Here is a 17976-nt window from a genome sequence, read left to right as displayed (position 1 = left end):
CATTGTCTTTTCCATCCCCGATCTTTATTCCCCACCATTTATGTTGGCCCGTACAATATCTCAGGCTTCACTTCAGGTCTCTCTTCAATTCATATGAACTCAAAACACCCTTTTGGCAACTCATGTGTTCATGTCTCAGCACAGAACATGGCATTTCTTGTTCTATATTTACTTTTCAACTTCTCAGCGAAAGACTCGCAGTTGCACAAAGACCTGAAGCAGCGTGCCTCACTCATGGCTGTGTCATAACGAATCAGAAACATAATTCAGCTGAATATGCTGTCTGTTCCTTTACAGATTTGCCGTTGCTCTCGAAAAATGGGTTTAATGCCTGAGGTAGGTAATTTATGTACACAAACGCCAACATTATCTTACATTCACATCCCGGTAATGGTATTTTCTATTTCTATGCGCTCACATGGCTATCTCTTCTAGAGAATTTCACTAGAAGGTATAATGTAAATGTACTTCGCAACCTTAAATGCCCTGAAAGTTTTCCAGCATGCTCATATGACGTAGAATTGACAGAAACCACTTTATGGTCATAAATCAATCTTCTATGTGAGCCAATAGCAGACATGCATATTTTATCACGAATTACACACAGACCTTTCAAAAACACTGAAGTTGAAATGGAGTCAGAAGGTGTCTTTAACTGAAACCTAATATTACTTGGATACACAATGAACGATAAAACTAAAGCACCAGTCTCTTCTTACTTTTAAACAACAAAGGCTCACAGAATTTACTTTGCAGTACACTTGAATGATTTATTGATGACTATGTTCCTGTATCCCCTTTCTCACACCCTCTGTAACATGAGCGAGGATTCCTCGGATCTGAGGAGCGACAGAGTTCAGAACGTAATTAAACTTCATCCAGATGAATACCTCAACTTGTGATCTTTAAGAGAAAGCAAGAGTAACTCAGAGAGGTCGCACATCCACCACGTCAACCTTTATCAAAGAAATGCCAGTGAGATGAACAGAGGCTTTGTCCTTTCTTTGGTCGAAGTCGGTAAAACTAATTTGACAGTTGTCAGATCATCATATCTTAATCAATTTGACAGTAAGTCACGCTGTCTGTTCTTATCAAGCTGGTATTTTGTGTAAACAAAAATGGGAGCCCAAGTTTGTTTGTTTGCAAGCGTGTCATATATGTAACTTGAGTTTGAAAGCTGACACTGTTAGTTTCCCACCATTGCACAACCTATTTGCTCATATTTATGTGTCACGTTGCAGAGATCAAATGCAGCCTTGTTGCAGATTTATATAACCAAGCCCAGGGTAATCAGGAAAAAGCAGTATAATAGTCTCTTCCTCTTTTAGTGTTTACTGTAAAAATGAATGTCAATGAAATAAAAAAAAAAATGTATATATGTATATTCTTCTTTGTAATATTTCCTCTAGAGTAACCAGTACCATGGGGAAAGTGCAATGAGATCCAGTGTTAATGTGTTCTGATAAGAAGGTGAGGGTATATGCCAATAAATGTTAAGATCTGCATTCTTGATGAATGAGCTAATGCAAAATTGTATTGGATTCTTCTTCATTAAATTGTCTCCCAGACTCCAACTCATTAATCTGTTCCATTTCAGATAAGATTCTTTTTTTTGTGACTTGTTCAAGTTGCACTGAACTGCTCTTCAAGGCCTGGATCAAATCAAAACCCAAAGTAGTCCATGCATCGTTCTTTACGGTGGCACTTATTGCAGGGTGCATTTTTTTAACGTCTCAACCCTTCATTTGTTTCTCCACTAGAAGCATGTAATGTATGCAAAATACCATCTAGATAAATTATAATTTAGAGTATGGTTAAAGACCTTTTTATCTTTTTATCAACATGTTCTTCAAGATCAGATTGGTAATATTAACAAAGGTTTTGTTCACTGATAAACTTTTGACCGGTTCTAATATCAGATGACTTTCTAACCAGTAGGCCACAACTGCCCCTTTGTTTGTCCGCTTATCCAAGAGTACAATAAAATACTCTTAAAACTGAAGAACAAATGCAGTTCATTATGCAGATTGTCAGAGAGCACCGGAATCTGTTTCCATATTCCCGCAAAAGTACTGTGGTTGAAAGACTTATCGGATCATCAAAAATATTTAGATAAGATCTAAATTTTGTTCCAAGTTCATTTTCTTCATCTGTATAGTTATTTCATTTTTTTAACATTCTGCTTAGAAGTCTGCAAGAACTTTGCTGTTGAAGGACATCAAAGTACATCAAAGTATATGCATCTCGAACAAGACTACTGAGTGAGATTCGAGTCAAATTAGAGATGTCTTTCGAGTTTGATGAAGATGTATTAGTCTGGTCATCAAAAGATCTAAATATTTGTAAATATTTGTGAATTGGAAACAATTGCCCGCCAGGTCTTCAAGCCAGTCACATGACTGAAAACGATGAATTGTAGCCTCTTAATTTGATAACGCCCAACACTACTGGTTTCGGAGCGCTGTAAATGCTTTTTTACAGTCTTTTTACCATGCCAGTTAAGCTAGTCAATTTACCAGTTCCTGACTGCAATGCAATGCAAAAAACAAAACAAAAAAAACTTCAAATAGGATACACATTTCGACCACAAAATGTCTCTGTAAATTGACAAACATTAAATTCTAGGTTTAAAATATTGCCCTGGTCACACTGAGCCGATTTATTCAGATGACTTTTGTGTGACAGATCACGCTGTAGCTAGTACAAGTAGCCTAACAAAATGCTTTCTCTGTCCAGATTTGACAATACAATAATAATAAAAACTGACACTTCAAATCAACATTTAAATTTAAACTTTTATTAAATTTAGTCTTTAATAATGTCTGAAAATATATAAAATTAACAACCTGATACAAGTAACATGCTTAATGTCTTAAGTTCTCACTCTGCAGGAATTACTTCATAATTTACATACGTACATAATTTAGAGGTTAATATTTAGTAAAATCTCCTTAAAATAATAAAAATATTAAATATATTATTGAGCTCAAATCACAAAAGCACATATATGCATTCTCCTATAACTCTGTCTTCTTTCATTTGTATCTTCATCTATAACTGTTTGGGCTATTTCATATTAGGATTTTTTATTTACCCCCCCCCCCCATACTCAAGCCCCGCCCCCCACCAACTACAGACAAATTATGTTCCTGCAGCTATGGTTAATTGCAGCACCCCTGTTTATTATTGTGAATTACTTGCAGTTATGGTTATTAAGACAGAATTTCAAATTTGTTGAGCACACCCCAAACATAGTCAAATCTCAGCAAAATTTGGTTTATTTCCATTTCTCGTGAAGGGGAATTGACTAGCCAAATGAGAGCAGAAGTTAAAAAAAATAATAAGGGCCACCGTAATCATTCATGTTATGCTGTCAAAAGTTCATTCAAATGCAATCATTAACACACAAACTATATTAATAGTGGAGTTTCATAACGGCACACTTGTGGAATTTCTAAGAATTTATAGTCACTCAAAAGATGAGAGGGAAAAAATGACAGAAGAGTGGACATGTTCAGTATACTCACTTATCTCTTGCTCTATTTTATTTTATTTTTTATAAAAGAGTTTTATGTTAGTCCAAAAATGTTGCTCTATTGCTATGATATTGCTTTATTACTCTGCCATATCTTCATATGGATCCCAACATTAGGAAAAAGAGGCTCTTTTTTTTAAAGTGTCCTTGATAACATAAGTTCGACATTAACAGTTAAAATGGTGCAAACTGTTTTGTCACGATGCAATGAATGTTCTGCAAAAAGACTTGAATTGAGCCCACAACCCATAAGTAAAAGACATTTACATTTAAGTTTTAAATATATAGTGGCATAAAGCATAGAGAGGCTGTGAAAAAAGTAAATTATCACTGGTTTTTGGTGCAAGACACCTTGACCTTAAATGGACTTCAGTGAGGAAATATTTCAAATAGATGATATAACCCATTTAACTTGTAACACTCTAGAATGTATAGCTTTGAAATGTCTGAAAAGAAGTGTGTATGAGAGAGATAAACCTGCAACTATTCTGTGTGGTTTATTTAAAGAGGCTGGCACCGACAGGCATCCTCCAATGCAAAGCTAATGCATGGTACTGAGCCACAGTCCAAAGAGTGTTTGGACCACATTACTCTATGACGAATATATTTGGCTGTATGTGGAAATGGACAGCTGCATGGTCTAAAGGTTGTTTTTAAGGGGCAGTTTATTATTGCTGCTCAGATGCTTTTTGCAGCTCTATTCCAGCAGTTGGAAAACTCCTACATTTAGATAACAGAATGCAAAGGCACACTTTTTTCTTTAGTGCAAAATGTATCAACAATATATTTATAATAAACATGACAACGTCTCATACATTTTTTCATAATAAGTGCATATGCATGATACAGGACTGACTTATTAGGGCTGGATGATGATGCAGAAAAAATAAAAATAAAAATAAATCAATGTCAGTATCTCTAAGGTATAAAGTTAAAAGCCCAATTAAACACTCTCAAAAATGGTCAACATGTTTTTAATGAGCTGTATTTTTTATCCAATAACAGTGGAAATGCCAAGTGCCTAAAGAAACAATCTTTATACATACATACATATATACATATATACATATATATATATATATATATATATATATACATATATATATATATATATATATATATATATATATATATATATATATATATATATATATATATATATGCCATATGTTGAGAAAAATGCAGTGGAGTATGAAGTGAAATGACTAGTCTCTCTAGTCTGAATTTTGAACTTATATCCGTGCTGTTTGATGTGCACTTGACAACATACCTGTATATGACCTTATTATTTTAACTAGTGATTCTAAAGACTTTTTAGTAACTTATAGAGTTCACTTATTACAGAAACATCCATAATGCAGCGTGAGGTGAGGTGATTTGCTTAATGGAATTGCGAATAGTTTAAGGACCATCCTTAGTTTGAACCTCCAAGTTTCATCCCAGGTCTTCAACCAATTCCACGCACTGAAACGAATTTTTCCCCACGCTTGATTAAACTACATAGGCTAAATGCGTCATTTTCTATGTAAATCAAGCACGAATGTCCAAAAATAAGGAATAAACACATGCATAAATAATCGCAAGGGAATTCGAAAGAGGCGACTCAACCTTCTAGACCCAAATTTCGAGCCGATTTCGTTGTCTTCCACAACGGGGCAGCGTAACAGCGATCTACAGACAGCATCTCCCATCCATGGGCATTTGAGAAGAACTTAACTTGCTGTCGGATGTCACATACCAACAATCTGATGTAGACAGAAAGCTATAAAAGTGCGGACACATGTTCGCGCTCAGACCATGAAGGCGTGCGCTCCATCGAGGACCATGATCTGATTACAGACCTTCGTTTTACGCACGTTTACGCAAACGCAATAACAGCCACATGGTTTTTCCATTGGAATCAGATCATATGATTTATGGCGAGGATTACTGAAGCGAAGATAAAATGAAAATAAATGGCAGTCGCTTGATGAACAGTTCTTCACTGAGCCCTCACGAGATCGCTCTGAATCGCCCACCCTGGGTCGCCACAACTTTGGGCAGCTTTCTGATCTTCACTATCGTGGTTGATATATTGGGGAACCTCTTGGTGATCTTCTCTGTATACAGAAACAAGAAACTTCGAAACGCAGGTAAGATCGCTTTTAAACCAAATATGGCAAGCCGTTAAACATTTATTCGTTTAAACTAGCGATATTTTGAGGAAACGTTTAATGTCATCAAAATGTTTGCATTCAGTGCTAATACTGCAAACAGGGACTAAATTGTAATTAGTCACCCGTACCACTGTAACTGGAAATAAATATAAAATGTTTGCCATTTCTTGCTATGAATTCTATATATGGTCCAGATTTAGCTTTACTAGTATTACTAGTAGGCTACTTATTAATTGCATTTAATATTTCTGAAACCATCTATTTTTTTATTTATTTTTTTAATCTCACTAGTTACAATTTTGTTTCGTTTTACTGCGGAAATGTTTCAGAATTGCAACTTTAGTTCATTACAACAAAACTTACTATCTTTATTTTTGACTAAAGATAAAGTTCTATTTATAAAGTAAAATTACAATGGTGACTAAACAGATAACATGGAGTGCTTAAATTACAAGATATTATATATTGAAAGAGAAAAATATACTAGTTTACTAGTCAGTGTACACTTTATTGAAGTACTGTATGCAGTGAGTTTTAAGAAGTCATAAATTAATTATGATTCTTGATTCTTACTTAGTGTAATTTCATGTTTTCTGTCATTCCTGACAGGGTATTGCACTGAATCATAGTGGACAGTAAGGAACTATTTTTAGAGGTTTCAGGTAACTGGCCCACTATCAAACAAACTGAACAGGCCAGTCATTTTCCTGTGAGTGGATGGAGTGCTTATCACCGGTGTCACACCGACCCATATGTCACTTTTCTCTGCCAATAGAGACAAGAGACCTTATGCTCTTCCTCAACTGTGAAGTTTGTGGCACCAGTTTGAAAATTACAACAGCACTATGAAAAACAGGTTTTGGACAGTGCTTATGTTTACATTAATAAGTACAAAGCAATTCCAGTTAACTAAATATACTTGCATATGCATTATTATGTGGTGTAGCTTGTTGATGTTATTGCTATTGAAATCAAGTTGGCATGTGATCGTATCCAATTTTCATGTCACAATAATTGCTGAAGGGTTTATATGGATCAACAAACTTAAGTGTTTTCCTCTTAATAACAATTTTAATAACCTTTTTATTTACAATATCAAGGAGAACATTTAAATACCATGAAACAGTACGCAATGAACTGTATGAGGTAAACCAATGTTTTAAACAGATTAAAATATAACAATAATAAAGAATCGACTGACTTCCTTTCTTCTCTGTGACAAGTGGGTGTCAAAAACAGAAAGTTGCGCAAAGTGATTCACAATATTTTGAAGTGCCCAACAATACCACATTTTTCCGTCCATTTCAGACTTATTTCAGCATGCTATACTTGTCAGGTGTTTCAAATCAGTTCTTTATTTATGTATTTATTTTTTCTGTAAAGTTGCCTTCTCTACTCAGTATAGTGCACCATGTTCTTTGATTAGTGGGTCAAATAAACCCAGTAATTGTCCCATTAGCCTCCCGCGATGTGTGCTTCATTATGTTTCTCACTAGGACCTCCCATGGCCCATTGTAAAGACCACTGACCCACTGTGAATATTCAATTAGCAATCATTCCACCACATATCCAAAGTTATAGTTGCTCAGGAAACACGAGCAAGCACACATTTGCTCTCCATTGTTCTTCTGTGGTAAAACAAAGTGGTTGCTCTCCTCCTCATTGCGGTCTACAGTATCTGTTTTATTTAAGCTACTCAACCTCAAAGACTCTATCTGCTGTGGCACCACTGTCTGTTTAGATTATTCAGACCAGCCCTTCCCTGCTGTTAGGTAATCCTCATTTCAACACAGCCAGTGTACATACATCATAAAATTACAAATGAAACTCCACTCGAGAGCTAGGATTGATTTGCTGGACTATATGCATTATAACTTGGGACCAGCTGTATATTTCTAGATAAAAGCAATCAATCTGTGTGCTTCTTGAGAATGAAACCCATGACCATTGTGTTGCGAGCATCATTGACGACAAGCTGATCTACAGGAATGCGGGTGTTTGATTTCCCTTTTTCTTTTTTTACGTTTCTCAACATCTTGGATATTGTAATTGAGCCCGTCCTCTCTTTAGGGCTCTCATCTCTTACTGTTCTTTAGTTGCTCTGAAGTCGCTTATGAGCCCAAGGCAGTCTTATAAGATGAAGTTCACTGTTCATTCAAGAGGAGCTCTTCTCTACCAATTATTCACAGCGCTTGTGTGAGTGGAAGAAGGGCCCTTTCAGCAGGCTCGGGTACTGAATATGGGTGGAACGAGGACAGAATCTTTCTGGAGAATAAAGTGATTATTTACAGTAATTTCAAATAACGGCATCTTAAAGTCTTGCTCAAAGCATATTCCTTAGAATATAAAATAATACTACGGATGATTTAAAAGCTGTTGTTCAGGTTAAACTGAACAATGATGCAGTTGTTGAAAATGCACTGTCACACATCTGAATGTCCTTTAAATGACAAGAAAATGACATACTGTACACATAGAAAATCTTTTTTTAAGTGAAATGAATATAGCTGTCTGACTGTCACAACATCACATTGTGTGGACTTTGTTTGCCCTGTTTTCTAGTTAGTTGTCATTGTTTCTGATTTGAGTTCTTCATTTTGTGTTCAGCTTTGTCTTGTTAATTGTCTCAGTTTGGACTGTGCATTTAAGTTCCTATCTCCCGCGTTCTCTTGCTTGGATTTACCTGTACTGTATGTGGATTTATTAAAGATTAAACATGACACTGACTCCCAGCGATAACCTATTTTGCAGGGTCATATAATCTTGTTTAACCTTGCAGTTTTGTTGTCATAATGCATCTTCCAGTGGGAAACTCCATAATGTTTTGATTTTTAAGATGGAGCTTTATTTGTTATCGAGGAATTCATGTCCTCACTGCCCTTGGGCTGGTTTTGATGCCTTAATGAATGGGCAATTGGCGATACACTGTACTGATGTTGTGCTCAGTTACAGACTGACTCACTTTTGAAGATCCACTATTGGCTCATACGCTATTAAGCACAGCCAGAAATGCCTGATTCACCACTTTGTCAGATATTTGAATCTAGGGTCTAAGTCATATGTTACAGTGTAATTGTCTGTGGCCATACTAAATATTTATTTATTCTATTTTTTTTTAAGTGTAGACATAATTTGTCTGCAGCCTAAATGACTGCTTTTACAAAATGCTGTTTCTTTGTTTTCTCTGATTAGATAAAAGTTATTCAAGTTGGAACAGCATCGAGCTAGGAAGGTTCAATACAGGTTCACAGGGAATACATGAATACACAACTGTGAATGCACTTTAGGTCAATTTAGATAAAACTATCTGCCAAATTCATGAATGAAAAAAAAAAAACAATAATCCAAATAATAGTGTATCAGCAGCACTCTTACTATACTTGATTATCAGGCTTTTTTTTAAAATTATTTTTTATGAAGGTTGTTGTTACAATAGGTCGTTGGTTCAGCTCTGAGGAAACGCATAAACTGATGAACTGAAAGACACATGTATAATCTTGTAAATATGGGCAGCTGAGTTAAATTTATTTCCATTTGAAAAAGTATTCACATTTTGTGTTTAGTAGTGTTTAGCACAAAAAAGCACAACTGACCAATCTATCCATCTGTTGTGTAAAGCTCACTCTATATTCAGTCATAATTAATCACTGTAGTTTGTTTCTCTTTCCTCCCATGTTTCTGAGAGATTTATTCATCCGTTTCACATATTACAAAACCAAAGGGTCTGTATGTTTTTTAAATTCTTTTTTTTGTGAGGCCATCTTACTTATTTTTTACATTCTGTTACATTATTGTTCTGCTTAAGAGTCAAACAAAATGTCAGTGTGTTTTCCTAAATGAACAATTGATATGCTTTATAATCAGTCTGCTGCTTTTGACTTTGAATTTATTTGTTCAGTATTTTATTGTGCAAGGCCAGACCCTTTATTTGGATTTGACTATGGCATATGACTTCATATCAAATGTCATATCTCCCCCTGATTGAGCTCCATAATGGTCTTATTACTTTTTTTTTTTTTTTAGCTCATTTGAAACAGCCCTCCAGCATCCCAAAGCAATAAAATATTGATTTAAGAATAATATTTCTTTGTATTCTAGGGTAGTTTGTCATTTCCCTTTAGTGCTGTATTTACACTCAGTAGGGTGACAAAATGATATCAAAGTTTATTTAGTAGAAGCTCAAGCTGCAATTAAAATATGTGATACCCAGCATTGACTTCTTAGAAGCCAGTTTTCCAAAATGTGACAATAAAAATCAGTGTACAGTATTTGCTTTAATATCTGGTGACTTAAATGTGGAGAAGCTTCCTTAAAGGGAAATTGAATAAGCACAACAGATACCTATGGGACCTAAGATCATTTGGTTAAAGCCAGGAAATAACCATTATTTCCTGTTCTTTGTAAGGAGTGCTGTGTTTTCTTTCAGTAAGATAAACAAAGATAAAGATTGGCAATTTGGTCATCTTTAGCTGTATTTGACTGTTCATAAATCAAGGGCACAGGATGAAAACATAATAAAAATTATTATTTTTTTTATTAAATTAAACATATTTTATAGTGTGTCCTTGATTTATGTTTATTTATTTATTTATTTATTATAATATAATAGTATGCCCTTGAGTAACCAATTTGTTTATGATCGGTTAAGACAGCTGACTCTCACTCTGTCTCTCTCTCTCTCTCTCTCTCTCTCACACACACACACACACACACACACACACACACAAAGTGCAAAACTGAGCATTGGAACATTCAATAGCAAATACTTAAACTAATAACAAAACATACTTCCAGTAGCGGATTCAGAAGCGCCAGATTGTTGTAACAAAGTCAGAAAAACCTCCTCTCCTAAATGCATTGCTATTATGTTGCAAGTAATCTTAAAAATCTACTAATCTTCTTTCAGAAGGCCAAATAAAGTGCTTTTGTTTTCGTCTAGATACACACAGCATCTCCCTGACATGACTGCTTCAACACTAACTGTGTTACTGAAACCATGTCTTCTTTCTTTGCGTGAACATTTGGGCGGCATTACGCAAAGATTTCTTCATAGTGATCTAGAGATGTTGGGTGTGTTTGAATGAGCCATTTTAGGGGGGCGTGGCAAAGTCTTAACTTTGATAAAGAATATTTCTTTGGATTTGAGACTTTACAGATCTTCTTCATGCACCAAAAGCTTGTAACACTCCAAAGAGAAATTAAAAATTTAAATTGCATCATATGACCTCTTTAAAGATGAATGTGGATCGGCAGACTTCCAGGTTTCTGACACTTCTGGCAATTTCATTCACAGTGTTTATCACAGAAACCTAAAGGACTTTGGGATGATTTCATCATTTCTTTTCAGTGAAGGCCATAACAACGCTAATTGTTTAATGTCACCACACAAATGCTTTATTCGCGAATGTCCTGAGCTGTGATGTCAAAGGCAGCAGACAGGAACAATATCAATTAATTTCATGCTTTTAAAGGCCCAACAAAACAAACCAGGCTCTGGCAAACGACCTACTATAATATAATGAAATATTGAATGCGTGGCTGCTTTTGAATGGCTGACAATGGAGAAAGACAAAGATGCCTTTTAGATCCAGATGGTGTAGTAACAGCATTCACTGACAGCATCTAACAGGGCTTAAATTAATTTCATCTTGATGACATCTAGCTGCTGTGTTGATAGAGAACATTTCCATACTGCATTTCCAAACAATTTGTGTGTACCCATTTAGTTTCATAACCATCTCTAACTACTATAAATACATTTATCTCTGCATCCTGTAGGATTGTCCAAATAATATCGGTCTGCGCTTAAACAAGAGTCTTAAGCGCTTAAACAAATCTCATTTACACCTTAGACAGTTTAATACTGAAGAAACTTCTGTCTTTTTGAGTGTTTTTCTGAAGAAACCATCTAAAGAATCACTCATCAGTGAATCAGCCTACAGTGGTCACGCTGTGCAGCATGTTTTTTTTTTTAGCTCAGTTGAATGACCTACTGTCTTGACATTATTTTGCAGTACCCAGTCTTTTGTATTTCTTCACATACAACTCACACCGAAAGCTCACGACTCAAATATAATTTGTTTTGCCATAGTGCTGAATTTGTGCTGCCAAACTAAACAAACAAAGTGCGTTAATACTGGCTTTATAGATGCATTACAGTGGTGCAATTACTTGTTAAAAAATTATTTATTTAAATTATTTGAATGTATTTTAAAATGTAGTTTATTTCTGTGATGCAAAGCTGCATTTTCAGCATCATTACTCCAGTCTTGTGTCACATGATCCTTCAATAAATTGCTGATTTGCTGCTCAAGAAACATCATTATTAACATTATAATTTTTAAAGATTCTTCGATGAATAGAAAGTTCAGAAGAACTATTTTTAGAGTTAGAAAGCTTAGGTAACAAAATACAAGTCTTTGCGATGGCACAATGGTGTGGATGAAGAGGAGTTAAGGTGTGGTTTTATATCACATACTGAATTTAGTAAAGCAAAGCAAAAACTTAGCACAGGAATCCAATACAAAAACGACAGTTTCATACTTTACTATCAACATGAAAGTTATAGGCTATACAGTATGAAAAGAACAGACAAAGGAATGCAAGATCAAAGGGCTATATATATATATATATATATATATATATATATATATATATATATATATATATATACAAAAGAAAAAGGAAACTAAATTAGAAATAGGTGAGACTAATAGAAGCAAAAAAACTAAAACAAAACAAACAATGGAAATATAATACAGACTTAAAGTCTTTAGAAACACAAACTAAACATAACGTCATTTTGAATCATTTTAATATATCTTTGCTGAATAAAATAAATCATTTTTTAAGAAAAGAAAAAAGATATTTTGCTGATCCCAAACTTCAGAATGGTAGTATATGATTCATGATTACAAGCTTCCAAATCAAGAAATTATGCTATGGTTAATATTTTTAGATTTATTCTATAGCTCAAACACACATACAGTGTGGTGATCATAACACCAGTGGCATGGGTTTGATTCCCAGGAAATACTAGAACTGTTAAAATATAAAATGCTTTGAATGAAAGTGTCTGTCAAATGCAATAAAGTAAATGTTAACAATAAATCTCACAAAATAAATTAATAATTTAATTACAGAAAAAAGCAGCCACATAAACAATAGCATATAGAAGAGTTAACAGAATTAGAAATTCTTTGAAACTGGCCATGAATTTCTCTCACTGTATGCGTGGTGGTGTGGAAAAATCATAACCATTGCTTTGTCCTGCAAAACTTAAACTGCAACTTTAAGAACTTAAGTTGTAAACTTAAAAACTTCCTTCCAGTTGTAATAATATAAAGCATAAAGAACTCTTGAGAATATATACTTCATCTTGTTGCAGTGGCACACTCAAAATAATGACGTCTCACATGAAGTGTATAGCTGCAGATGACTTCTGCAGTGAGATTTGTGGTCCATGCTGCAGGGCCCCTGCTGGGCCTCCAGATCTCTCTTCATATTTTCCCTCTTTCTGCTTGTCATCCTCAGTTCAAATGGTACTTTAGGAACACAACAGTTGAAAATAGAGGAGCTGCTGAGATGTCACAGGAATAATTTACTGAGTCACTCTTCTGGAACAATCTTCTGATGACTCCTCTTAGCATTGAGCTAAATTTGCTAAATCATGAATGTATTTATTTGCCAATCCTTCAGGATTACAAGATTTGCACAGCATGTTCTGTATATGAGATAAAAATGCCAGGATGCAAGTGCAATGTTTCACATCTGATGTGAATGTCGAGAAAGTTAGGCTGATTCACGTGATTTCAGAGAGTGATTTGCAGGGTGGGATCTTACGCTTACAAAGCTAGCTTGCTATTGCTAGCATCTCTGAAATCGCATATGCTTAAGGTTTTTACTTCTACCTTTAAATAGACCACTGTTATCTGATTACTTGAAACTTTTTTTATTTTTAATTTTATATATATATATATATAAGATATATAGGATAAATAAGTCTTGTATAAATGGCTGAAAATACCTACCTAAAAACCTAAGACTGTTGATTTCTTAAAAATATATCCAAATTCATTGTATTAATAATCTGAAAATTGCATATATAAAAACAGCTGCTAGAGCCTGGTCTCATCAGCCAGTGTCTCTTCTAACATGGCCCCCAAAAGTTCTAAAAGGTCTTCATTGGAGAGTGAAGTATCATGTGACAATAACAGATGCAACCCCAATCCTTTTAATAGTGAAAGCAGCTGACAGATTTGGGAAAGATATGATTTAATTAGATTCAATAAAGGTCATGCTGCAAAAGTAAACTGGCATTCATCCTGAAAAGGACAGGAGAAATAACACACCTAAAATTTGTTTTCAAAAGACATCATGCACAAAACATCAGGCAAATCTAATCTGATGGCTTCAAGGAACTCGACAAGCCATCAGCAAAAATCTGACAGTCGCATTAAACCTTTTTATTTCCTTTCTGTTGAAAGGGTCGCTATAGTATTGTATTGGGCCTCATGTTATTCAATAACCTGATAAACTGCATTATGGAAATTGTAACAAAATTGTAATGTTTCACTGGAAGTGTAACTATGCACCTTTTTTATTGCTTGTTTGTATTTATCTTTTTACTGTCATTGTTTTGCAGGGAACTTATTTGTGGTGAGCCTGGCAGTAGCTGACCTGGTGGTAGCGGTCTATCCTTATCCTCTCGTGCTGGTCTCCATTGTCCATAATGGATGGAATTTGGGATTTGTCCACTGCCAGATCAGTGGATTCCTGATGGGACTGAGCGTGATTGGATCTATATTTAACATCACTGGCATTGCCATCAATCGCTACTGCTATATCTGTCACAGCCTCAAGTATGACAAGCTATACAGTGACAAGAACTCGCTTTGCTACATCCTTCTCATCTGGATACTGACAGTGGTCGCTATAGTGCCAAACTTTTACGTCGGCTCCCTGCAGTACGACCCCAGGGTCTACTCGTGTACGTTTGCGCAGTCGGCCAGCTCAGCGTACACCATCGCCGTAGTGTTCTTCCATTTCATTCTTCCAATCATGATTGTGACGTACTGCTACCTGCGGATCTGGATTTTGGTGATCCAGGTGAGGAGACGCGTCAAACCTGAGTTCCGGCCCAAACTCACGCCACAAGACATAAGGAACTTCGTTACCATGTTTGTGGTGTTCGTTCTTTTTGCCGTCTGCTGGGCCCCTCTCAATTTCATTGGATTGGCGGTTGCTATAAACCCCGGGCGGGTTGCGCCTCTCATCCCAGAGTGGTTTTTTGTATTCAGTTATTTCATGGCCTATTTCAACAGCTGCCTTAATGCTATAGTCTATGGACTGCTGAACCAGAACTTCAGAAGAGAGTACAAAAAAATTATTATCTCACTCTGTACTGCAAGGATGTTCTTTCCAGAGAGTTCAAACGATGCTGCGGATCGGATCAAAAGCAAGCCATCTCCTTTAATGACAAACAACAACCAAGTCAAAGTAGATTCGGTATGAAAACACCTAAAAGGACACTGTGAACAAAAACCTAATAAGCATTTCAGCTGCTTTCAGAACCAATATTTATAACCTACATACACATTTATGTATTTCTTGTACCTTTTGCTTTTACAAGAAGGTGCATTGCAAATATCTTGCTTGGTCTCAGTGTTTACAAGTTCATAATTTTAGGCATTTTTTTTATTATTATTACTTTATATACAGTAGATCCATTCATATTTTTTCACGACATCATAAAATTAATGCTACAAATCAATGCACACACTGTCGTACAGTATATGAAAAACAATGTGCCAACTGAGCAGATCAGTAGCCCTTAATCCTGGTAAGTGCTCATAAAAATTATGATCATTATCACACTGTTTTTATTTTTAATTTTTTTTTAAAGTTTAGTTATTTTCTGATGTTGTTAAGAAGCCGTCTGCAGCGCATGCCAAATAATGCATTGGCAAAATAATAATTTATTTATTGTACTCAAGTATGTTTTTTCTAGGTAACCTGGTTTTAATTGGAAAGACAAATGATGAAAACAACAGTATTTGTCCCATATTTGAAAGCAAATGTCTTTAGGTTCCTATGACAGATTTAAAACTGGGTTCATGTAAATGTAGGGAAGAATAGTTACCCAAAGATGATCATTTACACACCCTATGTCGTTCTGTATGATTTTCTGCTGAACACAACAGAAGACATTTTGAAGATTGTTTCTGTGCATACATTGAATGTCAGTGGGGTCCTATTCTCGCATAGTCAGACTGAAGGTCTGGAATCCATGGCAGCTTTCTTTCGCCACCGACATGTCAAACAACTAATCACAGTTCGGTTCATTCATCGTCACGTTTCGAGGTGTGGAAATGTCACCACAATAACAGACCGATGTGTAAAACTCTCTGACGGATTCTATGCAGCCGACTTTCAATATTTCACATACTTTTGAAACTCCAGAGTTAAATTGATCCTGATAAGCACTGGTCATCACAGTTGTAAACACCACGACTTTCTTCTTTCATGAGGGGGTTTTGCCGCCACGTCATCTTTGTTTCCAGGTGGAATGTTAAAGAACGCAACACACACGTCTCCCGGAAATCCTGACTACACAGACTTTTATTGTTTTTTGAAAGGTTTTTAATAAAAATTACACAGTTTTAATGTTTGGGTCATCTTTCTCTTTAAACGGTCACTACAAAATTAATGACATTAATGTTCCAAAACAACTTCTTCTTATTCATCTGTTACATCACCTTTTTTATTTACTTATTCATCAGATTGCATTGCTATACTTCTGCAATGGAGTGCATTTAATGATAAGCAATACAAGTCTATTTTTAAACAACTTAGGGTTAATTCAGGATAATTGGGCCATATTTCCAATAACAAAAGTGTCCCAATTTACCAGAATTCAGCTCATCCATATTCTGCCATAGAGAAGAACAAATTCAATGTACTACTGTAAACTACCTTTATAATGTCATTTTGTTCAACACAGTACCTTACTTTCTTGTTTACAACATGAAAACCAACAAAATATAACATAAATGCTTGTCCATCCTTGAACATTTCAATGTTAATAAACTATGCTGAATGAACTGAAAAGAAAACAAGATGTATACATACTTAAAAGCTGCAGAAGAGGAAACACTGGCACACTGCTTTCCATTCTTTTATAATTTTTGTCATTTAATGTTGGTTGAGACTTGAAGGTTCATTAAAACACCATTAAACAGTGTTAGGGAGGCAGCGATGCTACTAACTTATCAAAAAACATATCATCTGATAATACATATGAAAAGATGCTGCCCCCTCAAATAGCTTAATGTAGCTACTTTTTGTTTGAAGCTAGTTGTGCAACTAGGTTTTACTTCACACTTCAAGTATATTTTTTAAAAACATCCAAATTTGCTTCCTCAACACTGACATTATGACAGTTATGATCTCATGAATATGTGCTATCATTCTAATGGCTTATCAGGACGTTCAAAGATTAAATGCATATCCCAGTCCCAGGAATAATAAAACCTCAATGTTTTTGTTGGACACACTCCACGAAGACAGAACATCCATTCATTTCTGAAACAATCCAACTGTTGGTTTAAATACACACTGATGTGCTTCTGTTTGCCGTTATTCAAGCTTTCCAAATTCCAGCATGCCACATAACGAGCTTTGACAACTCACATTTTTTATTTATTTATTTTTACCGTAGAAACACTTATCATGCACATTCGCATACATAAGCCTGTCACAATGCGATTCATACAGCTCCTTCAATGCATGGAGTTTGAGCAGAATCATGTGATGCTATTTGAGAGCAAACCAGAGACTGTTTGCATTGACCTGCTTCCGTGCCCACGGATAGTTATTTCTGGACATTTGGCAAAAAGTGTCTTTTAAACGAGAAAGCTTAAGTAATTACGCTTGTCTCTGCATGGGCCTGACAAGGGATCGGCTGCCTTTGAGAACCCCCACCCCCTCTTTTCCCGGGCGACTCAAATCAGTGTTTTTTCCCCTACTCTTCATCTTAATGAATTTGAGCAGATTAAATAAGATCGTAAAGGATGAGCCATGGAGTAGCCACCCCCATCTACTGAAGATTTATATATTTATTTTTTTGGATTACATTATGATGACATATTTTAATCTCAAGCTGATTCTCAGAGGAGGGATTGAAGAGGTGATGAGATGGTCCCCACCTCCACACGCGTGTAAAAAGAAGCTTGATTAAATCATTTCCACAATGCACTGCCAATATAAATAAGCCAATACTGGCGC

The 17976-nt window shown here is 35.4% G+C and overlaps 1 protein-coding gene across 1 annotated transcript; it reads left to right on the top strand.

Annotated features, from left to right (window-relative positions):
* The first annotated feature begins 5252 nt into the window (after positions 1-5252).
* Positions 5253-17708, top strand: LOC113057919 (melatonin receptor type 1A-A-like). The gene is made up of 2 exons (XM_026225519.1): positions 5253-5667; positions 14336-17708. Exons 1-2 carry the CDS (start codon positions 5481-5483, stop codon positions 15202-15204), a joined length of 1056 nt encoding a protein of 351 aa, XP_026081304.1. The 5' UTR covers positions 5253-5480; the 3' UTR covers positions 15205-17708.
* The last annotated feature ends 268 nt before the right edge of the window (positions 17709-17976 follow it).

Source organism: Carassius auratus, chromosome 39 (genome assembly GCF_003368295.1).
Source record: "Carassius auratus strain Wakin chromosome 39, ASM336829v1, whole genome shotgun sequence".
Lineage (NCBI taxonomy): Eukaryota > Metazoa > Chordata > Actinopteri > Cypriniformes > Cyprinidae > Carassius > Carassius auratus.
This window is presented reverse-complemented; position numbering and strand designations above follow the sequence as displayed.

What these genes read in the sequence shown, in the direction of transcription:
- LOC113057919 (XM_026225519.1), top strand. Translation starts at nt 5,481, where the DNA reads ATGAAAATAAATGGCAGTCGCTTGATGAACAGTTCTTCACTGAGCCCT. An exon ending in CAAGAAACTTCGAAACGCAG is followed by an intron (nt 5,668 to 14,335) that starts GTAAGATCGCTT and finishes ATTGTTTTGCAG; the next exon opens with GGAACTTATTTGTGGTGAGC.